This window comes from Carettochelys insculpta, chromosome 10 (assembly GCF_033958435.1).
Source record: "Carettochelys insculpta isolate YL-2023 chromosome 10, ASM3395843v1, whole genome shotgun sequence".
Taxonomy (NCBI): Eukaryota; Metazoa; Chordata; order Testudines; family Carettochelyidae; genus Carettochelys; species Carettochelys insculpta.
The window spans coordinates 28,409,704-28,433,418 of record NC_134146.1 but is presented as its reverse complement, the minus strand read 5'-3'; the positions used below and the strand labels follow the sequence as shown (position 1 = coordinate 28,433,418).

At 36.9% G+C, this 23,715-nt stretch overlaps 1 protein-coding gene across 2 annotated transcripts in view; it reads left to right on the top strand.

The window, feature by feature from the left end:
• The window catches only part of DHX36 (DEAH-box helicase 36), a 41,481-nt gene extending 18,045 nt beyond the window's left edge, over positions 1 to 23,436 (top strand). The window contains exons 11-26 of one of the 2 annotated variants that reach the window (XM_075004097.1): positions 132 to 234; positions 2,520 to 2,607; positions 6,335 to 6,390; positions 6,988 to 7,052; positions 9,154 to 9,297; positions 10,213 to 10,330; positions 11,171 to 11,269; positions 12,165 to 12,338; positions 12,634 to 12,720; positions 13,592 to 13,675; positions 13,790 to 13,889; positions 13,971 to 14,061; positions 15,713 to 15,790; positions 16,720 to 16,840; positions 19,338 to 19,490; positions 22,082 to 23,436. In XM_075004097.1, the coding sequence (XP_074860198.1) occupies positions 132 to 234; positions 2,520 to 2,607; positions 6,335 to 6,390; positions 6,988 to 7,052; positions 9,154 to 9,297; positions 10,213 to 10,330; positions 11,171 to 11,269; positions 12,165 to 12,338; positions 12,634 to 12,720; positions 13,592 to 13,675; positions 13,790 to 13,889; positions 13,971 to 14,061; positions 15,713 to 15,790; positions 16,720 to 16,840; positions 19,338 to 19,490; positions 22,082 to 22,267 (1,747 nt within the window). In that variant the 3' untranslated portion in view covers positions 22,268 to 23,436. The remainder of the gene's footprint in view (positions 1 to 131; positions 235 to 2,519; positions 2,608 to 6,334; positions 6,391 to 6,987; positions 7,053 to 9,153; positions 9,298 to 10,212; positions 10,331 to 11,170; positions 11,270 to 12,164; positions 12,339 to 12,633; positions 12,721 to 13,591; positions 13,676 to 13,789; positions 13,890 to 13,970; positions 14,062 to 15,712; positions 15,791 to 16,719; positions 16,841 to 19,337; positions 19,491 to 22,081) is intronic. The other variant, XM_075004098.1, reaches the window with a different exon arrangement.
• Positions 23,437 to 23,715: the final 279 nt, after the last annotated feature.

Here is a 23,715-nt window from a genome sequence, read left to right as displayed (position 1 = left end):
TTATATAAAGAAAAGAGAATATCTTACAAGAATTCTGCATTTTCTTTGCTATCAAACTGCAGCCTTTTTTTCTTCTATTTCTATTTCTTTTTCTTAAAGGCTTGTCATTTACATGCATGCATTATCTGTAGGTATTCGGCAAGTACTATAGATGCATTGGAAATGATAGATGATGACAAGATTGATCTTGATCTGATAGCTGCACTTATCAGACATATTGTACTAGAGGAAGAGGTGAGTTTCTTTATCATTTGTGTAACTTATTACAATAAGTTAATTTTCTTTCTAGCTAAATCATTTCAGTCATGTCATCTGATAGTTTTCAGAAGGCAGGATTGTAATATTGATTCGAATTATTAAGCTGAAACCACAAGTCTACCACTATCAATCAATCATGCAAATGTGTTTAGGTTGTATTGCCCTTTTTTGCCCCTCACACTAGGGGCTACACATCTAATGGAATAAAAATATTATATGGGCTTGTGCATGTTCTCATTGCACTTACATTCTTTATGAAATCATTCGGTCAAAATGTTTAATTTTAAGTTTTTCTCTGCTTCTAGCAGTGTTACAATAGAAATATTAGGTGTGTTCTATTTTAGCAATCCTGGGAAAAGGATTAGATGTTCGACCATAACAGCAAACTTCAGGAAATCCTGCAGTGTGTTCAGCAGTTGCTAAACATGTGATGGAAGTTACTTGGGTTACTTCAGTGCTCTGGGACTGAGAATTTCAAAGCTCCTGTAGGCTTTAGGTAAAAAAAACAAGCACTCCTGTCATTTATGCCCCTAATTCAGGAATGCACTTAAGCACATGGTTTATTGAAGTCAACAAGATTTAACCATATTTAAAGTAAGCACATGCATAAGTGCCTTCCTGAATAAGGGCTGTTGATGTTAAGAAGATTTTGCCTCTGAATGTTCATAGCAGCTTTAAAAAATCTCACCTAAAAATATCAGACTACTTTTATTGATACCTACTGAATCAGGGCTTTTGTTTCCTAGGCAGAAAGCATTGTGTAGCACACAAAGCACAGAGCTAGATTTAGGAGATCTTATGACAATGACACACACTATTTTTTTCTCTCTCTAATGGGGGATGATCATTTAATTGGCTTTTAAGGTTTAATTAATGATTTGTGAAGTATTTTGGAGTCCTTTGTTGAAAGATAGCATAAAATTTTAAATTAACTTATTTCCCCTTGATATCTTTAAATTCATTGTTCTACTCAATGTGTGTGTCAAAAGCAATGTCAGTGCTCTAGTAATCGAAGAATGCAGTGAGAAATTTATTTGTGCAAAAATTCCTTTTAGAAACATTTCCTGAAAATTTCATGAACATAAATCACTGGTCTTCCGTCTTCTTGCTCTTTGTTGACAAATGGGTAGAAAAAAATAACTGTATTGCTCTTGGTTTGGTTTGTTTGTAACTTATGTTCTTTATAGTATCATGTACTAAGCAAATGGACTTGAATTATTTCAGATGAGTAACATTAAAAATGTTGATGCAGTAAAGTCAGTGAATTTAACTTAATGGTGAACTTTGTATTGATATCTAAGACAGCATTTGTGTTTTAGTTGGCCCTAGATTTGTGTTATCCCATACAATTGAGTTACACATCTAGTACAATAAGTTATGGGGTTTTTTGCTTAAAAATTACTGGACTTAAATTCTTAATTGTTGCTTATCTCTGCGGCATCATGCCTTTGCAGCTGCCTGAGGCAGGATACCGGACTAGATGGGCCATGGATCTTACCCAGTGTGGTGATATTTCTTGTTCATGTTTTTTAAAATGTTCTGATTTAGAATTCAAGTTACATTTCACTGCTTTTTATTAGAGAAAGTGTGTCCTGGAATATGCAGTATACATTAGTGATTGGCATCCCTAATAAAATTCTAAGAACGAGATACCTCAATTATTTACACACCCAATCCAAAAGGTTCCATGCTTGAAGCAAAATTATAAATATCAAGCACTGCAGTCTGAGTGAATTATAGGAAGAAATAAATGGACCCATGAACTAATTCTTTGAACAGGCAACACATCTGTTGACTGTTATTTATTTTAACAAGATTGTCAGGTACCAACCCCCTGCCCATAATAATAAATGCCAATTTTGTTATAAATAACTTGGTAGGTTATTTAAATCTGAGGAACATAACTTTTGGTGTTGTGCTGCTCAAGCTGCATTCTTTGGAAATCAAAGTAGACTTGTTTATCGTTTCCTTATTTAATTACACTGGCAGTTTCTCAAGCTAGTACACAGCAATGATATTTTGGATTGGAAGCACTATAGGAGGTTTTAAAATTTGTTTGCTATTGGAATCTTTTTAAATCCAGATAAAATTTGTACAGTCATTTCAGCTTAAAAACAAACACTCATAAAATTTTGTGGCATATTTTTGATTCAGGAGTGCTTTGAGTTAAATGTGATCTGTTTCCAAGATATTTACACAAACACAGAAATATTGAGTATTTAGTGTATAACTTCAATCTTTTTTTTTTTGTTTATGTATAGGATGGTGCAATACTGGTGTTTCTCCCAGGCTGGGACAATATTAGCACTTTACATGATCTTTTGATGTCACAAGTCATGTTTAAGTCAGGTAAAAAATAATTCTAAGAATCGCATTTTGTTATTTCATATTGACCATTTCTTCAGCAATTTCTCTGGCTTATTAGCTTCCTCCATCTTGTTGGCATCCGTCTATTCTTTTGATAGCTCACTCCTTTCTGCCCCTTATTATACATACAATATCTTTGCACTTATTTGTCTTTTATCCAAAAATCTTGCCAGTGAGATTCCCATGGTTCGTTTTCCATCTCCACAGTGGTGAGACTCAAAATCGCATCTCCTTCCTTCTGTCCACTCTTATATACAAAACTCTCCTGAAAGGTCCATCTCTACCTAAAAACAAACTTTTCTTTCTTTCTTCCCCTTCAGTATTGATGACTCCTTTAAAACTGTTTCTTCTATACAAAAAACCTGTCATGTACCACTTAAAACCCTAACAAAATAATTTATTAGGTGACGTGCTTTCATGGGGCAGATGTACTTCATCACCTAATAAATTATTTTGTTAGAGTTTAAAGTGGTACGTGACTTCTTTTTTGCTTTGTGAAGATACAGACTAACACTGCTACCTCTCTATGACTGTTTCTTCTAGGAAGCTTTATTATGTTGCTGTTCCCACTGATGATTTGATTTACCTCCTGCCACTGAACTGTTTGGCCTTTGCTTTAGATACCTGTTGTTTATGAAGCGTTGCTTCTTCAGGTTTCTCCTCTGCCTGTATACAGCTGAATTGTTGAAGAGACCTGACAGTATGTTTAAACAGTGATTTTAAAAACCTATGGCTGGCTTTTGTCAGCTGACTCCAGGCTAAGAGGCATTTTAATTGTGTATAGATCTTCAGGCTGAAGCCTGGAATCTTGAACCATCATACTTCACGGTGTCCAAGCTCTAGATGAGAATTTCCCAGAAAGGGAGAAAGGGGGCCAGCCGCCACATCTGTATATTAACAGCCTCTGAGATCAAGTCAACCAGCACAGGCCAGCCCTGGTCTTTTAATTAATTGCAGTGTAGACATTGGCTAAGTATTAAAGTGTACTGAACTATCAATAGGCTTGGAAATATTAGATTTTTTTTTTACCTAGAAGCATTGATTTCACAGTATACCCACAAACCAACAGAAATATTTTCATCAATGGTTAATGATGGTTACAGATAAGCAAAGGGAGAAGAATAATGCTTGAGAACTTGTTAGTTTGATTTACTGATATTGAATTTGTATATTTTCATGTGATATTGACAATTAGATTTTTAATGGTTATAAAGCTTTAACATTTTTAATCTTGTCTGCTTTTCATTAAATCATTGTCAAGAATCCCTGTTATTGTCTGAGACTCCCCAGTTCCTTCATCTGTGAAAAATTTAAAAAGCTAGACATTGTAAATATGCCTCAAAGCAAACATGGATAATATCTATTGAAATTATTGTAAAAGGTTAATATTGAATTTAGCCAAGTCATGTATTTCAGCACCTCATTACTAATCTTCGAAATGGCCATTTACATGGCCATTTTGAAGATTTGTATTAGTGAAGACGTAGGCTCAATGGTTCTGATTTTATACAGTGGTACTTTGTACACCTGCACTCTTCTGATGTATAGGCTCAGAAGTGAATGCTTTTATATATCAACTTGGCTAAATTCAGTATTAACCTTTTACAGTCTGCTGATGGGAATACACCCTTTTACAATCTGCTGTTTAGGAATAAGGGGATTTCAAAGCCGGCGGGGTCATTTCAAAAAGGAGTCCTGTCTGGACAAGCTATGCAGCAGCGAGATGCGGCACTTTCGAAGAGCCACGGCCGCTGGCATGCTAATGAGGCCCTGAATATGTGTTTCAGCGCCTCATTAGTAATCTTCAAAATGGCCATTTTGAAGATTTGGGCTAATGTAGACATAGCCTGAGTGTATCTGCTCCTGCTGCTTATTCCTACTTCAAGTGATAATACAGAAGGTGGTAGTTTCCATAACAACAGATTGCTGCCACATTTGATTTTAGGTATAGATGAAACAATAAATATAGATGATCTCTTAAACTCCAGCCTGGGTGATGTTCACACATGCTGTCAGGAAAAGATCTGCAGAATTGAGACTAAATGATTTTTTTGGTGTTTGCATATTTAGAAGCTCTCACATTGTGCTCAGTAGCCCCAAATATAAGACAGCAAGTTCGGGTTCTACAGATCTTACCTTATACAAAATCTTAAAATTACCCTAAATAGGTAGATGTTACAACACAAATATGCTTCAAGAGCCAAAATAAATGGGTACTGTGATTTTTAGAATTATACCAAGGAACAAATGGTTTTAAAATGTTTTCCTGTGGCTGACTGCCACCTTGCCTTTCTTTTCACTGATGACTTTGTGCTGTTGACCCACCAGAAGGCCATCAGCTCATATTTTAAGTGCTGGCAATCAGTCAGGTTTCTACTAAGCACATCAACTATCATTAACCAGCCAGTACTCCATTGCCAGCGGAAGCCCCCCATGTTTTCTGTGGTGTATTGCTTAACTGTTATTAGTGAAACTTGACTTATATTTTAGTAAGGGTGCTCTACTTACTGGAAGATTGACTTGATTATGGTAGATCTTCTGGGGTTTAATTTATTATGCCTAGTGCGGACATGCAAAGTAGAACCAGGAGGTCTCTAATGTTGACCCTGGTTGCAACCTTCTGCTTTGGTGATGACCTGAAAAATTGATCTGTGATATGTCAACTCCAGCTATGCACTTGTCATAACTGCAATTTCATATCTTAAATCAACTTCTCCACATAGTGTAGGTCTGGCCTTAGAATTCATTCAAAAAAATTGAGTGGTCATTTGAGACAATGTATTGTTTCTTCAGTTGATGGTATGTGAATCTGGCATATGCTAGGTCCAAAACAGAAGGCTGCGGTTACACAACGGTACTCCTGTCAACAGAAGTCACTATTGGACAGAATTTCCCAACAAAACTTCATAGAAGCAAATCCGGAGAACTCAGCTTTTTTGACAAAACAGGCACCGGGAAGCACAGGAGACAGGGCTGCCCATTGTTGTGGATGCCCTGTTTATCTGGGAGCGTTTACACAGCTTTTTTTGTCAACAGAATCTTTCAACAGCACCATTATGCCTCAAAGCTTTGAGGCAGAATGCTGCCAGCGAAAGTGCTGTGTTTTTATCGAGATACTGTTGACAAATCCCATTTTGTGTGTGAATGCTCCATGAGTTTTGTTGACAAGGCCAGGGTTTTGCCGGCAAAACTTGCTAGTGTAATCGTAGCCAAAGACTCTTCGTAGAGGGAAATGAATACTTTATCAAGAGAAATTTTGTGATTGCTGTATATGTGCTTCTCAAAACCTCAGTGTAATTATAGCTAAACATTATTTTAATATGCTGCTTGTTTGGCCCAGGAGCGTGTTACATTAAGTGCAGATACTCGTATCCTGAACAACCCAAGAAAGATATGATCTGTTCAGACAGGGATGTAATTCTGTATTTAGTACATTTTTTCATCCCCTTTGTCTAATTGAAATTTAGACTAATGCAGTTTAGCTGGGTGTGGTGTGGTCAAGGGAAGCATTAAATTAAGCATATTGATGAGATACTACCAAAGTACTAGAAAGTACGTTTGTCAATTTTGAAGAAAGGAGACTAGGACAGAGAAACAGTAGATTTGCATACATGTTCCCTTTTATCTTTTGCATTCAATTGATTCAGTTTTGCTGTGCAGCATGAAATGTTCCATGCCATACCATTATGTTTACTGTTCTAATTTTCAGATAGGTTCGTTATTATACCTCTGCATTCTTTGATGCCTACTGTTAACCAGACACAGGTATGTTTCATTACTTACAATATTCTCAACTTTTATTGTGTTTTAAACTATCGTAATCATTAGTAAAACATAGTAAATATCTCATTTTAAGTGAAAATTTCTAAACATGGAGATTTTGAGGATAAAATCGTTTTGTTTTAGTTTGTCAAATATAGTTTATGCAAAATTTAAAATAAACCAATGTCAATATTAAATCCTCTTTGGTCTCATAAATAACTCATTTGTATTTTATACTGCCTATCTGTCCAGATGGCACGTTTGCAGGCACCTTCGAACATAGTGTTGGTTATAGCACTTTCTATTGTGCATAGTACATAAAATTGACAAATCTTATTGAAGATTTGTCATCACCATAACATACTTATGTTTGACCATATTGGGCATACACACAAACTGTTGAAGCTCTATGTAGCTTCCCTATAAATATATGACTTGGATACACTGACAAAAAATTTCCAAGTCAGTGAATTGCATGAAAGCAGTTGTTGGAAAAGATATGAGGTCAAGTGAACTGCATAACACTCAAAATGACTTTGTGCTTTGTTTTGGTTTGGATAAAGAGTCTGTTTTATTTCTGTTCACTATATATCTTTACAGGTTTTTAAGAAGACCCCTCCTGGAGTACGGAAAATTGTAATTGCTACCAACATTGCAGAGACTAGGTAGGTTTTACTTCTATGTAGGTAGCCATATTTTAATCAAATAACACAATTCCTACAAAATAAATGCTAAATCATAAGTATACGTGTAAATCTGTTTAATATTTCTGAAATAAAAAATAAATAGGTGGTACAGTGCATTAGGAAATTTATACTAGAATACATTGATTAAAAGTTCGGGTCTTTTTCTTGGAAGCTAATTGGTCTGTGGTTCACTGAGTCACTTTAGGACCATTCCAATCTGTTGCATTATTAATCTGAGCTATTCCTGACAAGCTTTCTGCCCTTTTATTTAAATCCTAGTACAACTCTAGGACCTGGTTGGCTCCCTATCTGCATTGCTTATGAGCATGATGGTCCACTGCATTCAACTGCAGGCTATTGTAGTTCATGATTCAGAAAATACATTACTTGGCTATAAGATCCCATGTTGAATTTGCAGAGTTGACAGTCCAACCATATTTTCCCTTGTAAACTGGGAAAATATAGACGTTAAGGCAATAAACATGAACTTCTGTAATGCCATCATTAGATGTTGGAATCGCTTTGTTTAAAAATATTGGTCAAACTTTTCATATAAATTAAGCTGATGTACATTAGCCCCTTCTTCACCATGCCTACATTTTCTAAAGTTTTGTGCATTACTTTCTAGAGTTACTTACATTTAGAGCACAATCTACCATACTTTCTTATAACATGTAATGTAAACTGTGTCAGATAACTCTAGCTCTGAATTCCTCTGAAGCATGGAGATAATCTACAAGGGCTTGCGTAAGTGCCAATCTCTGTTCATGGCAAAGCTTTGGAATTTCTTTCAGCACATGCCATGGTTATAGAGAATTAACCTTACTGGTATTGGTATATGAAATATGTTTTTAAAAATGCACAAATCCTCCACTTATCTGTCCTTTTTAGACCTATTGTATGGTAATGTGACATCTCTTAGTGACTGATACCAAGCATTATTATTTGGCTGTACCAAAATAAGGACAGGAGGCTTGGGTTTAATCAGACTGCAACTTTATTATTAGACATTTGGGAATATCCCACAGGTAACAGTGTATGTACAGTGCAGGTTATCCACACATTTGTTCTATAATTATTTGGAGGGCTTTTATCAGCTTCCTCTCTTTTCCATCCCTGTCCCTCCAGCAAACCCATTGCCTATCATCTACCTCCACCTCATATGCAAAGTTAATGTGGGCTGTAAGAATAGTGAAGTTTGGTACACAGCAGGGAGCCAATCAGAGGAGTCTCCAACCACACCCGTGTTCATTCCTTTAAGTCCTTTTCCAAGTCATTTATCTGCTCACTGTATACCTTTCCTGTGGAGTACCTACAGATTTAAATAATGCATTGTGACATATGGCCTACCGTACCTCATACCATGCACGAATAAAGCCTGTCCTGAAACTTGCTGGGGAGAAGACAGAAACCCCAACAGCACCCAAGCTATTATGGTGGTAAGGAAAAAATTCTTTCCCAGTCCCCCCAGAAAAGGGGATAGCTAGCATAATGCCCACAGCAGGTGTTGAACATACCTGGTATTTTACCACCTAAAATAAGGGGGACGGGGATGCTGCCTTGGCCTTCATCTGTGTAGAATATAGGCTTTCCTACCTTGACCTATATCCTTTTCAAAGCCTGTATTCCCAGTCAATGACCCGCTAGTCCTTTTTGCAGTAATTTTTATTTCTCCCCTACCTGGCCCTCCACCCCAAACATAATGTATACTTATCTTCATTCACCCAGGCCAGCCAAAACTCTCCCCCTATTTAAAGGTGGAGTATTATTATTATCGGGGTGTTATACTTGCTGGGATTCTGTAGGAGAGTAGGCGCAGGCTAGCCTGATTTCAGAAAAATGTGAGAAGAATGTTTTTTAAAATGTGTGCAGGATTGTCTCTCTAGTCTCTAGACATGCATCAAGTAAGTCTCATTTGTCGTATTTGCAGACAGCTTAAAATGACATCATTTAAGTTCTGTAAATATAATGTATTGATATTTGAAATTAGTGAAGTGTGTAAATAAAGTACAAACTGCATTCTGTAGATTTATTTTTCTAAGCATACTGTAAAGATAAGAAAACTACTTATTTTTGACAGCATTACCATTGATGATGTGGTGTACGTTATAGATGGAGGCAAAATAAAAGAAACTCACTTTGATACACAGAACAACATTAGCACCATGGCAGCAGAATGGGTTAGTAAAGCTAATGCCAAACAAAGGAAAGGTCGAGCAGGAAGGTAAGAGAAATAGCTATAAATAGTAGCGAAAGTCTGTGGCAATAAAGTCAAAAAGGGAAACATGTTCACATTGAAAGTTAAGAACTTGAATGTTGAACCTCTCTTACCTGGCACCTTTGGGACCTGACTGGTGTTGAACAAGAGAATTTGCTGGACCTTGGAAGGTCAATATCATCTAGCACGTTACCAACACTTCCACTGCTTACTGGGCTTTTAGAAGTTATTTAGCTCTAAATTAACCCTAAATGTCAGCACAGCACACTGTGAACCAGGACTGGTGGCTGGAAACAAACTTTCTGGGACCACAGGAAACTTGGCTACACCCATGAAAAGTGGTTATACAGCTAACCAAAATCCGTAATCTAACATGATTTTACTGGACGAGAGTCTTCTGGATTAGAGAGGTCCAACCTGTACCGTACCTTAAGACAGTTTCAAGTGCTTTCTATTCTGTTCTTGACTTTCCATGATAAAAGATAAGTCAGTGTGACTGTCTCAATCTTTTACTGATGGAATGACTTTGGCATAGTTGTGGGACACTGTGAGCCAGGATAGGTGGCTGTAAACAAACTTTATGGGACTGTGAGAACTTGACCAGACCCATGGTAAATGGGCACCCAGCTAACTAAAATCATAATGGACCACGGATGTTGCCAGACAAGAGAGTGCAGGACTAGAGAGGTTCAGCCTGGACTTCAAAACTTTTAAATTACATTTTTCCCCCATTGGAATACATCTTTTAACTTGTATACCTTTATTTTAATGCCTTTAAGTGTTTTGAGATACGTTATGAATTTTGGAAATGTTTGAATTTAAGGGGATATACTGTTCATTTTTGAATGTTCGGGAAGGTTGTCAATGTAGTTGTAAATACTGTTGAAAGACAAAATATCTCTTTTGTATTTTGAATATTAGAGTCCAGCCAGGTCACTGTTATCATCTCTACAATGGTCTGCGTGCCAGCCTGCTAGATGATTATCAATTACCAGAAATCCTGAGGACGCCTTTGGAAGAACTTTGTTTACAAATCAAGGTAATTATTTGATTAGGGTTAGCTGTCTTAATATACTAGAAACTTTAAACCCTGCTAGAAGAGTTAAGAGTTTTGCACTAGGTACTGTGTTCAACAGCTTACTCTGAGTTTGTAGCATAACTTGTCATAACAAATTATAAATGATTGTTTCAACAAACTGTTTGACAGACCCAAATTAAGTATATTTGTACAAAAGTCTCATAAATACCTGATTGGTAGGTTTTATTTTTCATTTAATATTAAGAGTTAATCTGAATTATGCTATTTTCCTGAATTCATATGCTCACTAGCCAAAGGTGGCTTTTTGTTTTGTTTTTGTTTTTCTGTTTACTAGCAAGTCATGAGAGACAGAATCTCAGAAATAGGTGTCACGTAATTTACCAAAGAAGGAGACTGAGTTCACTGGCTAGCCACTTTGTGTCATTACTTCAGCATTTTTTTAAATAGTTTTGACAAGGCAATTCTCTGAAATTAGGTGAACTATTTTGCTGTCACTTACATATTCTCAAATGTAAAGTCATGGAACTAACGTAAAAACTGTGAAGTTCTCTACTTGTAACCACTTAAGACTCAGCTGCTGGACATGTACTTGTGACATGAGGAGTGGATCACTAAAACATAAACTCGTGACTGCACCTAATATCTTTTCATTTTTATCAGAATTAACTAACTGTAGAAAAACAAAGAAACACTTGATAAATTTAAGGGTTCTGATGTATTGCCAATTTTGCAGTTAGGGAGTTGCAATTTAGAAGCCTGCAAATGTTTACTGAAGCCATGGTAACACATAATGTGCATTCATAATCATATCTGTCAGAACTTGCATCTCTTTTGTTTCAGATTCTAAAGCTTGGTGGAATTGCTTATTTTCTGAGTAGGCTAATGGACCCACCATCTCGCGAAGCTGTTATGTTGTCCATTAATCATCTAAAGGAACTGGTAAACTGATACTTAAATACATGCTGGAGTATGTTTATATTCAAGTTCAGGACATTGGCTTGTAGAACTACAGATTTCATGCTTAAGATCAGTGCTAAGTTATCTTATTATAAGATAATTTTAGACCTTGCTAATTATATGGATTTTGGGTTATTGGAGCCACTCTGATTCTGTTGGCTCTTTGTGCATCCACGCTATATTGTACTGCATGAGAGTAACTATGCTTTTTCTTGTGCCTTAATAGATATGCAGTAACTGGTACTAACCAGTGTTCAACCTTCCAGGATCCTCTGTAATTGTGGTACACAGGAGATATAATTTTAATTTATTTTAAATATTGAAAATGTTATTGTGCCAGATAAAGTCACTCTTAAGGGGAATTTGAGCTTCTAAATGTTTTAGATTTATACAACCTTTTCTTCAGGTTTCCATCTGAGGTTTAATTCCACTATCTCTGCTGCTTGGAAACTGTGCAATTTACTGTGTTTATCTAAAACTTCCTAGCCTACCCAGTTCAGTGAAGTGTTTGAGATTTTTCAATTAAAAATAAAAGTAATTGGGAGAAAGAATATCATTGTGAACAGACACTTGGATGGCAAGAGGATTATAATTGGGGATTGAGGACAATGAATAAAGTAAGATAGAAAAGTTGCTTTGAAGTGTCAATCAGTTGTCAAGAGTAGCTTTTGTTTTTTTCAGTTAGTGAGGTTTAATGACATTTGATAGCCTTCTTGAAGATGTTCTGTCTCTCATTTGTGTACTGCATAATACTTTAACTTAAAGGAATCAAGTTTGATGGCTTCTTCAGCTGTCATGTTTTCCCCCTTCACTAACATGCTGTTTTCAAAAAAATCTTCCACCTCCCAATTCAAGAAGGATATGCTTTTTCTAACAGAACGCTTTGGATAGACAAGAAGAACTGACTCCACTAGGTGTCCACTTGGCACGATTGCCAGTTGAGCCACATATTGGAAAAATGATCCTCTTTGGAGCTTTATTCTGTTGCTTAGATCCAGTACTCACAATTGCAGCCAGCCTCAGCTTCAAGGACCCCTTTGTGATTCCACTGGTAAAGTATCTAAAAAGAGAATGGTAAATAAAAACAAATTCTTTACAGTTTAAACCTTCATAGATATTAGTAACAGGCACCAAAAGTAATTTACTTAACTTCAATCCAAATTTGTCTTCTGTAAGTGTGAAGACCAGTCTGGCACAATAGAGTGCTGTTATTGCCTATTGAAGGTAACTTTAATTTGCATGAATTTATTTGCCATAGTTATCCTTATTTTCAAAAAAAGAAAATTGGGAGAAAAATAACTTGCCAAGTCATGGATGTTTGGTATGTTCTGATTTTCTCTTTAAAGGGCAAAGAGAAAGTAGCAGATGCAAGAAGAAAAGAATTATCAAAGAATACTAAAAGTGACCATCTAACTGTTGTAAATGCTTTTGCAGTAAGTCTGTTTCAAATAAATGTTCAGTTGGCTTTCAGTTTAACTGAAAAACACCTGAGAGAGAATATTCAATTCATAATCAGATCTCAATCCCATATGCTTTCAGAGCATTTGTATATGGCCTCTTCACTCAACAGAAAACTATGTTTGCCTCACTAGTCTTTCAGAACCTTATTTCTCAGATTGTTACTAGTAATAACAATTCCCTGTTAGTAGAATTAGGGAGGGGTGGGGAGGAAAGGTAACTTCATAGCTATGTTGCAGATATCTAAATAATGTATTACATATAAAATGATTTTTATTGAAATACAGGCATCAACCCTCTTGTTCGTTTGTTTTTTAGTCTCCTCCTCCTCCTCCTCCTTCCCCCTTAAAAATCAGGGGAGTCCATTATTTTTCTCTCAAAATCTACCTGGGCCAGAACTTACTGCACCAGTCTTTGGGAGATTCTTTCTTTAGCTCTTCCCAAGTTTCAGTAATAATTAAGGAACTACTTCACCTGAAAGTACTGCTGCACTGTTAGCTCCAAGCTATTTCTGTCGTCATGAAGAACTGCCTTAGAAATGAGTGGAATTCTAATAGCAAAGGTTAGAGCTCAACACTGATTTTTTTTTAAAAAAAAAGAGCATCCAATGCCCAACTAAACTGATAAAACAAAAAAAGAATCAATGTCCTTTTACTTTTTCTGTTCACTGTCTCTTAACCTTCATCTGGCAAATTATTTTGCGTTACATGAAAATCAGGGATAAAAGGGTGCACATCTGATTCCTTGGGGAAAAAATATAGATATACTTTTTGCCCTTCCCTGTTTGAACATATTACTAAATATGTGCCCTTTTGGACTGTAGTTGAAAATATTTTGCATTTTCAGGGCTGGGAAGAAGTCCGGCGACGTGGTTTCAGAAGTGAAAAGGATTATTGCTGGGAGTATTTCCTCTCTTCGAATACACTTCAGGTAATCATCTAAATAACATGGTGTGCCACAAAGTATTTATGGAAAAATCTAGTATGTTTGATAAAGCATTGTTCTCCAAGAAGTGTTATGTCATACCTTGATATTATACCCTAGATGCTGCTTAATATGAAAGGACAGTTTGCTGAACATCTCCTTGCAGCTGGGTTTGTGAGTAGTAGAGACCCCCGAGATCCCAAATCTAATACCAACTCAGGTAAACAGTGGAAAAATAGGGTATCTGAAAGTCTAATTCATAGTTTGTAGAATGCATTACTTACTTTGTCTTCTTCCACAGATAATGAAAAGTTACTCAAAGCAGTCATCTGTGCTGGTTTGTATCCAAAAGTTGCAAAGATCCGTGAAAGCTTTAGCAAAAAGAGAAAAATGTAAGGCTTTAATCTCATGTTTGTATTCAAATTCTTGCTGTATAGGTAGGGCTCTGCTAGATTCAAGGCCATGAAAAAATTCAGTGCGAAGTGTGAAATCTGGTCTTTTGTGTGCTTTTACCCTGTATGACACTGATTTCTTGGAGAGACCAGTGTTTCTCAAATTGGGGGTCCTGAGCCAAAAGGGAGTTGCAAAGGGGTTACAAGGTTATTTTAGGGAGATTGTGGCATTGCCAACCTTACTTCTGCTCTGCCTTCAGACCTGGGTGGCCAGAGGGTGGCAGCTGCTGGCCGGGCACCCAGTTCTGAAGACAATGCCCTTCTAGCAGTAGTACAGAAGTAAAGGTAGCAAATTAGTAACCTCCTGCCCCTTTACAATAATTTGCAGCTTCTCCCCCCCACCCCCCCACCCCCAAACTACTTTTTTGGATCAGGACCTCTATAGCACCATGAACTTTCAGATTTAAATAGCTGATACTATGAAATCTGTTATTTTTAATATCTTGTCTGTGAATAAAATTAACCAAAAATGGACTTGGAATTTGGTAGGGCCCTATGCACAGGTAGTTTTTAGGTGTTAAGCTGTAGCTTTGAAGTACTTACATGCAATCTTCTGTGTAATTGATCATATATGTGGATTAATTTGTGACTAACATACTTAATGTCAGTCAGCAATACTGAACTTTTACACTTAGAGGCCTGCAAATACATAATTAAAATGATGACCTGGCAATGTTGCATAAATGTGTAATGTCATAAAATGTCAGGAGCACAAATGTCAAAGAATCACAGTTTTTTCCTCTGCAATGTCATTTGAGACATTATGTCCTTTCCCTTCCTCTGTAGTGGTTGAAAAGAGAGACCCCAGCAGCACTGGTCACTTGTTTACCACTTACTACTATCTACATTTTTCTTGTATTAGCAGGATGGATAGTGCATCTTTGACCAATATTTCACTTTGATTAAAACCTTGTATTTGTTGACACTCATGGCTGGGTCTACATGGAGGGGTATTGCTGACAACATCATGCTAATGAGCAGTCTTGCAATTACAAATGGCTGCTCATTAGCAGATCTGCACAAGATCTTGGTGCCAGCAGAAGTTGCTGCGGGCAGTAAACAGGCCATGTATGTATGCCTCTGCTGGCAAAATTCCCCTCTGTCCCCAGCTGCTTATATGTGAAAAAATTCAGACATAAGGGGCTAGTGACAGAAGGGATTTTTGCCAGCAGAGGCACGTCTATGTGGCTGCTAACTGCTGGCAGCAGCTTCTGCCGGCAGTGAGACCTTGCGTGGATATGCTACTGAGCAGCCATTTGTAATTGTGAGACTGCTCAATAGCATGATGTTGCTGGCCATACCCCTCTGTGTAGACCCAGCCAGCCTGACCTGAGCCTAGTCTGCCTGATCAGGTGCTGGAGATCAGAGTTAGTGACTGAGTCCCCCATCTCACCATTTTTCACAATCAAAACTAAATACAATCAACCCTAAGATTGTTTTCTGTAGCTTCCTCATTCAGCTCAAAATGGAATGGTGCAGCACTGCTTTTCTGCCACCAGAGGAAGCTACGAGAATGTAAATGTGCTAGTCCAGTTGCATGATTCTACTGCTGCCTAAAACAAGGTTCTCTGTGGACTGCCTTTTTTCCCAGATCTGCACCACTTTGTAAAACATTTTCTTCTGTGGGCCAAGGCTTCATGAGCCACATTTGGAGAGTTTCTTCCTTGAAGTATGTGAACTCAGTTCTGTAACTGCCATGATAGAGTTGCAGGAAAAAAAAATTATGCAATGTGTATCTTGCAGTTTGTGAAGGCTGTTAGCTTTCGGAAAGGGGATTTGATCTGGTGAGGATTCTTGTGGGATTTGGGCTAATTATTGGTGTAAATATTTTGTTCCCTGTTTCTACATTTTCTGAATTCCAAGTACCTGTTTATCAAGAGAACTCATGTGTGCAGGTAATTTAGATGTTTTCCAAGAATGTTTTTGGCAGTTTGCTTTATATGCCAACCCTTCTGTGTAAGCTCGTGAGTACAGTAAACTCTTTCATATCTGGCATTCTATCATCTGGAACTCTCAAATAACCAGCATTTTAAACATAATTAATTTTAGTTGTGTTTTCCTTAAGTACAGCATAGTGTAAGTAAATACAAATACAGTATAAGTTTACAGTGTACAGTACTACTGTTGTTGGCAAATGAAGTCCTCTGCATACATTTTTGTTTGTTTAATATTGAATCTTGTTTTTCTTTAGTGTAATCCATTGCTATGTATAATCTATTATCCAGAATATGTGAATATTTGGCAACCTCCTGGTCCTCTCAGATATGAAATAGTTTACTATAGCTGCTTTTGTGAAAGATTGAAAATGTTATGAATGTTTCCCTGTTTGAAAGAAATAGAAACTAGATACAAATACCTCAAAACTGGGTCTCATGTTCAAGCTTCTTAACTATCTTAACTTCTAATATGCCTTTTTAACCATTTACAGCTTTATGGGAAAAGGTTAAAAACTCTCTTTGAACATCACTTATTTTCAGAAGTTTAGTACAATGTAGTGTAGAATTTGATGAAAAGGCTATCAGTTTTATTTTTTTATGTTTATGAATCTGAGAATATCTATTTATCTCTTAGTGGTGGAAAAAAACATTTTTTTTATAGGGTGAAAGTTTGCACCAAGACAGATGGAACAGTTAACATTCATCCTAAGTCTGTTAATGTGGAAGAGACAGAATTCCATTATAACTGGCTTGTATATCACTTAAAGATGAGGACTAGCAGTGTAAGTGAACACTTTTACTCTTTTCTGAATCTGTTGTTAATATATTTTTGAAACTACATAAGTAAACTCTTTAAAACATGAAGCTGCATTTTGCATTAAGTACAGCTGAATAGTTGACATAATAAAATGGACAGGTAACTTGTGTTAGTATTGGCTTGGTTTTGTATTTTATAAGTGTATATAACCTAGCTTATTAATTGCAGCTGCTTAATATCTTGACTACAAAAATATTGTTCTAAAAATAGTATTTTACACTTGTCAATCAGGAGTGGCTTACCATCTGGCATGGTGCCAAGTGTTAAGTCCTTTGCTACTGAAACACTCAGGCTATGTCTATGAGAGGCTTTTCCCAGCAAAACTGGGCTTTCGTGGGGAAAAGCCACAGAGCATCTACATGCAAAATGCAATTTGTCAACACTTTGTTGACAAACCCCGGCACATCCGCCGGTAGAGTTATGCCTCTCTCGACAGCGTTGTCTCAAGAGAACAGCTGTGTAAATGCTCTGGGACTCTTTTATCAACAGACAGGGCTTCCGGTTCACTGGGCAGCCCTCTTTGCAGAGCTTCCAGTCAGCAGCTCTGTCAGGTGAGGGCCAGGGAGTCTGGCTGATCTCTTTCGATCCGCTTTGATGTATAGATGCAGTCTGTCAGCAGAAGTTTTGCTGGGAAATCCAACGGTGACTTCTGTCAACAGAGGCTTCTTGTGTAGACTTAGCCAGCAGCTGACCACTGCTGTGTAATTTTAGCTACACCAATAGCATAGCTAAAATCAACTTATCAGCTGTTTACTACAATGTCTGTCTACACAGAAGAAGGTCAACAGGAGCATTTCTCCCGTCAGTCTTCCTTAATGCTTGCTGCTCGGGAGGAGTTCCAGAGCTGACTTTGACCCTAAAGAGTGCCATTTCATGCATGTGCAGAACAAAACCCTGGAAGATCGACCCTAAGTGTGTCAATCTCTGCGGTAGTTTGGCTTTAGCCTAAATATATTGAACATTTTAATTTGCACTCCAGACAGACTTAGCTGCAATTACGACCCATCATGAGCTTGCACAAAATAAACCCCTCTTAATTTTAGGAAGATTGGCAGCTGATGTGAATCCAGAGGCGGTGACTGGCTTGACTGCTGATCATCTCTGTTCTTAGTACTTTCCTCTGTGCCCATCTGTCTCTTTTTTTTTAGTCCCTTCAAAACTCAGCTGCCAAGATGCCCTTTCCTGCTGGTGTGACAAATCATATCCTGCTCTCGTTAACTTCTCTCCAATTTCTAACTTTCCAATCCCTCCTACACCTTTTCCCACATCTTTTTGCATTCCTTCATGTTCCCTTTGGTCTGTCTATATTTCTGTTTTTGGGATCTCTTTTGGCCCTCTTTCCCCATATTAGAATTTTTGCCTCTCATGCCGTTCCTTTCTTCTGGAACAGTATTAAGCTTACTACTACTTTAATCCTTGTACTCTACATACAGCATAGATCATCCACATCTCCTCCATTTCACCTTGTCTTGGGACAAAACTTACAGCTGCCTCCAGCAGTACCCCAGTTGTTGTCCTTTAGTCTCAGTAGACCTTCTCCACGGTGTCCAAGGTCGTCTTCTTTTTGCATTGTCTTTGTGGGTTCCATGTGAGAGCTTGACAGACTATGCTGGATGATGGCTTTCTGAGAGTGTGACCTAGCCATCCCCACTTTCTTCTCTTGATTTCAGTGTCAGTTGATTCTTGTCCTGCTCTGTTCCAAAGTTCCTCATTTTTGACGAAGTCTTGCCATTTAATGTGAAAGATGCACCTCAGGCATGTGTTTATGAACTTCAATAGCTTGTGATTTGAAGACCTTTTAGTATGCCAGGTCTCGCATCCATACAAGAGCACACTCTTCACATTCACATCTTGAACTTTAATGTTTGTCAAACTCCCTTTGGTTTGCTTGAGGATTGAGGGAAATTTCGAATGGTTTGCCTTTGCCATTGCAAATTCTGCCTATATGCCCAATTTTTTTTGTACTTTGAATTTGCACTGCCTGTGGATTGTCAGTTCCTTAGGATAGAGACCTTGTTTCAGCGCACTGCAGTTATAATATGTATTGTGTATTGATGTCTTTGGGTCTTTGGTTAAGTCTTACGGTAAAATAATTGCTTCCAGTAAAATTGTTTCTTTGCTTGATACCATTAATCACATCTGAAAAGGATTTTTTTTTTTTTTTTTTTGCTCTAAATGGAACTCCCATGTAACTGTCTTAACTAGGAAGATTAATCATTTTGTTTGACATTGTCAAAAGTTTGTGTTAAGGGAAATTGTCAGCATTATGATATTATATAGCAGTGTTTTGAACTGAGTGATTCACTGCAGGATTGAAATTAAGTTGTTTTATTGATTCAGAAATTACTTTAAATAAATCATTTTAGGTTTTTTTTTTAATTTTTATTAAGCAGCATAGGTATGTCATTTTGGATGTAATAATATGCTTTCTGGTGTTACTGAATAGTTTTTATTTGTTACAGATTTACCTGTACGATTGTACAGAAGTCTCTCCATATTGTCTTTTATTCTTTGGAGGAGATATTTCCATCCAGAAAGATAAAGATCAGGATACCATAGCCGTGGATGAATGGATTGTCTTTGAGTCTCCAGCAAGGATAGGAAATCTAGTTAAGGTAATAGTCCAATTGCCTTTGTTTTATGCAGTTTTTTGTAGCAATAGCAAAAGTAATAGAAACAACTTGCTTTGATGGAAGTACCCTTCAAATAACAGATTGTGGTATGCATATTTATAAATGAATATAGGTAGAGTTACACAGGCTTTTAAACTTACATCTAACTAGTCCTTTTTAATTTGACTTCTTGCTGGAAAAAAACCCAAGGCTGTACATTAACTCTTTAAATGCATATTTATTCAGGAGGTTCTTAGAACCATAAAGAACTATTACTGGCTAAAATATAGGTAGTTTTAAAATATGTAAATATCCAAAAAGTGGTTAAACTATCATCTATGCACTTATATATTTGATTTAAAAAAATCAGATTCTTCTGACTACCATTTTTTCCAGGTCTAATTAAATTTAGCTCAGTACTTTGTTTCTTCCAATTTAATAGCTGGTAATGGGATTCATATTGTCTTGTTCTAGTGGTTCTCAACAGTGACTGTGTCCCCTCCACCAACAGAAGGATATTACCATGTCCATCTTGTCTCTTTCCGGAAATCATGTATAACTCATAGGCTGTGTCTATACCACAAAAATATCTTTGAAGTTGCTTGCTTGGAAGTACAACTTCAAAGTAAGCAACTTTTGAACTGAGCATCTACACACACCCTCCTTCGAAGTAGGGCATGGCTCCATTCCTGGGAAAGGAGTAAGGACTTCCAAGTTGGGCTCTGTACTTCGAAAGTTAACTTTGAAGCAAGGGAAAAATGTGTGTAGACTCTCTGCTGGCTACTTCAAAGTGGTTCCTAACTTCAAAATAAACTTCAAAGTTAGTTCCTTGTGTAAGACACACCCATAGAGTAAGATGCATGTTGATGACAATGAAAGGGATTAAGGTTTTTTTGCAGTGTTCTTGTAGCCACGTTGGTCCCAGAATATAAGACAAGATGAGATCTGTGTAACTTGAAAGCTTGTCTCTGCCTCTTCCAGCAGCAGAAGTTGATCCTATATAAGACAGTCTTGCCTACCTTTCATTTCTCATGATTTTAAATATCACTAACTGTGACCCACCAGGGCTAATGAATGAAAAACTGAGAATACGAGTTTCAACATTGAGCTGCTATGTATCAGGTGGGATCTGACAAGGATTGCTTTTCAGGTCTATGCTATTAATTTTATCAGTGATAGGGGAGGTGTGAAATAGTTCGTAGATGACTAAAAAGGTTGTGGAAGTTGTAACCAGTGTTCCCCCTAACCTGTGGACTTGGATGGCCAGGGATTCAAATGCTGCTCAGATGATCAGCAGAGTGCCCACAGCTGGCAACATGTTATAACTGATGATGCACATCTGCACATATCTCGGTGCACCTAACAATATGCATTCCATGCGTGGATGGGAAAATAAGAAGGAACATTGGTTGTAACTAATGGAAAGGATAGGTCTCTGATAGAAAGATGTCAATCACTTGATAAGCTAAACTCAAGTAATGTGTTTTGGTACAGTGAAGTGTAATGTCATATTTACAAGACGGGGGAACTCTGTCCTGGGAAGCAGAAACTCTGAAAAAGACTTAAGAGTTATATTGGATAATGAACTGAATGTGATCTGCAAATTGTTGCCATAAGGGCTAATGAGATCCCTAAATATATAATTAGGGGAATCCCTAGAAAGTGTAAAAAGATTATTTTCTTCTGTTTTTGACACTAATTCAATTGCTAGTGGAATATTTTATGTCCATTTCTTCACTTCACTCATAAAACATTGAGAAATTGGAGACGGTTGAGAGAAGAGACCCAAAGATGATTAAAGGATTTTTAAAAACCTTATTGAGAGAGAGAGAGAACAAACTGTTTAGCTTATGAAAGGAAAGATTACATGGTGACTTGGTCAGCTAATATCTACCTACATGGGGCACAGATATTTATAAAAAGACACTTAAGTCTAGCAGGCAACTGTATAAGGTGATCCAGTAACCACATGGTGAAAGGTAAACTAATCAGCCTACAATTAAGGTCCAGTTTTTTAATAGTGAGAGTTAATTCACCTTTGTAACAATTTAACAAGGGTTGTGATGGATTCTCCATCACTGAAAACTTTTTAAAATCAAAACAAAAAAGCAATAAAGTAGAACTTTAAAGACTAACAAAATAATTAGGTGAGCTTTCGTGGGACAGACCCACTTCTTCAGACCATAGCCATACCAGAACAGACTCAATATTCAAGATTGGGTGTCATTCCAAAAGAAAAGCTTGAATTCAAACAGGAGTTATCTTGGTGAAATCCTGTAGTCTGTGCTATTCAGGAGCTCAAACTATATGATCAAAATGATATGATCATCTTGCTTAAAAAACTAATAATAGGGTATCCAGTGGTAAAATATAATATTCTCTAACCCTACTGGTTAAAGATATGGACTTTTAAAATTATTTCTGGTCCTTTTGGCTAATAGTGAATTTTGGCATTGATCCTTGGCTGCAAAGAGAAGTTCTGGTCCTCGAACCCTGTCTTAATCTAATTTCCCAGTAATTTTAGAAATTGGAGTTATTTCAGTGCCAGGAGTGTAGAAGTATCTATTTTATGCTAACAAACATTCTCATTGCAGGATTTAAGAAGAGAATTGGATGATCTTCTACAAGAAAAGATTGAAAATCCACACCCTGTGGACTGGAATGACACTAAATCCAGGGACACTGCTGTGCTTTCAGCCATTATAGATCTAATCACAACACAGGAGAATGAAAAGCCCAGAAACTATGCCCCTCGATTTCAGAATGAACGTTACAGTTGACATTGTTTTGTTGGTATTTGAGATGATGACCCTTTCACAAGTTTTTCCTTTGATATTATGGCTTTTTGTCTAGCTAGATGAAAGACTCTCTTTGTGGGAACTCAGTAATTCCACTCCTATTGAAGGGCAATGAATTTCAGTAGTTTATAATGGTTCTATGTGCACGGCATCCAATGTTTAATGTAGCATTTTAAATACAACAGTACAATGCTGTTGGCATCCATTAGTGTATGTCGTGGTTTTTTTTGTTTGTTTTTTTGTTTGTTTTTGGTCCTATCTGTACTTGGCTTCTCTATAACTGTAAATCTTTCAAGGAAAAGGTATGTACATTTTTAAATGAACTGCTAAAATATTGTTTTTTATATTGCATAAATTTGTCAGCTGTTCCTGCTATCCATGGAAAATGCCACATTAAGGTTTTTTGGGAACAGAAGTGAGGTCTATTGGTTGGCAAAGGGAGTTCAAACTAAGCAGCTTTTTTCTTTCAAAAATATATTCATATTTAAGCATACACTACATCAAACATCTGGACAAAGCAGCTGTTAAAATTAGTGTACAGTTGTAAGAATGCAAATAGTCTTAAACTCTTTTCACCCTCCACCATCCCAATTATTCGATTACTATTGCTTTTTTTCTTTTAGTACCCAGTGATCAGTATTAACTGAAATTTCAGAAAAAGACAGTGACTCACTGTAGATAAAAATTATGTCTGGAATAAGATGGGCAGGATTTGTTAATGTTCTAAATTTTCATTTTTAAAATGGAGTAAATATAAAGCATACATAATGTTGCATTAAATTTTTTGTTTAAAGCTACACTTGTTTACATTACTAGTTCTATTTCATGTTTGAATGCAATATTCCATTTGGAACTCTCTTTGTGAATCCTCCATGAGTATACATGCACATCTTCAGTGATGACATATTTGCCTTATTTAAAGTTTAGCGTATCCTCACATATTGGTTTAGGGAATTCCCAGCCTTATCTTGAAGAAAACAGGCCAAAAACTGTGTAACAATCTTCAGTTTCAGTTCATTTGTTAAAAATGCAAATCCTACACCACATATCCTTACCTAGCTGGATGTAAGTTTTTGCATTAACTCTAATAGGACAGATCTAGCTTTTTGTATGGTTGCCATGATGAAACAAATAAAACTTCTTGGAAACTTTATTTTTTCCATTTTTAAAAAAAAAAAGTGTTCATATCAAGCTTAGGGAGCCCTGACATCCATTTAAAAATACGCATTATGACTATTAGCTCACAACAATACTCCAGCCACAGTCGATACACAAGAAAAAGAAGGCTTTCAAAAAGGAAAACAAAAAAGTGTCTTACACTCCTCAACCACATGAATCACTCCAAGGGAAGGAGGGAACTGCAGAGCATGCCCTGCCCAGCACCCTGCGACTCATATCACGGGTGATCCACCTCAAGTGTCTCTCTCTGT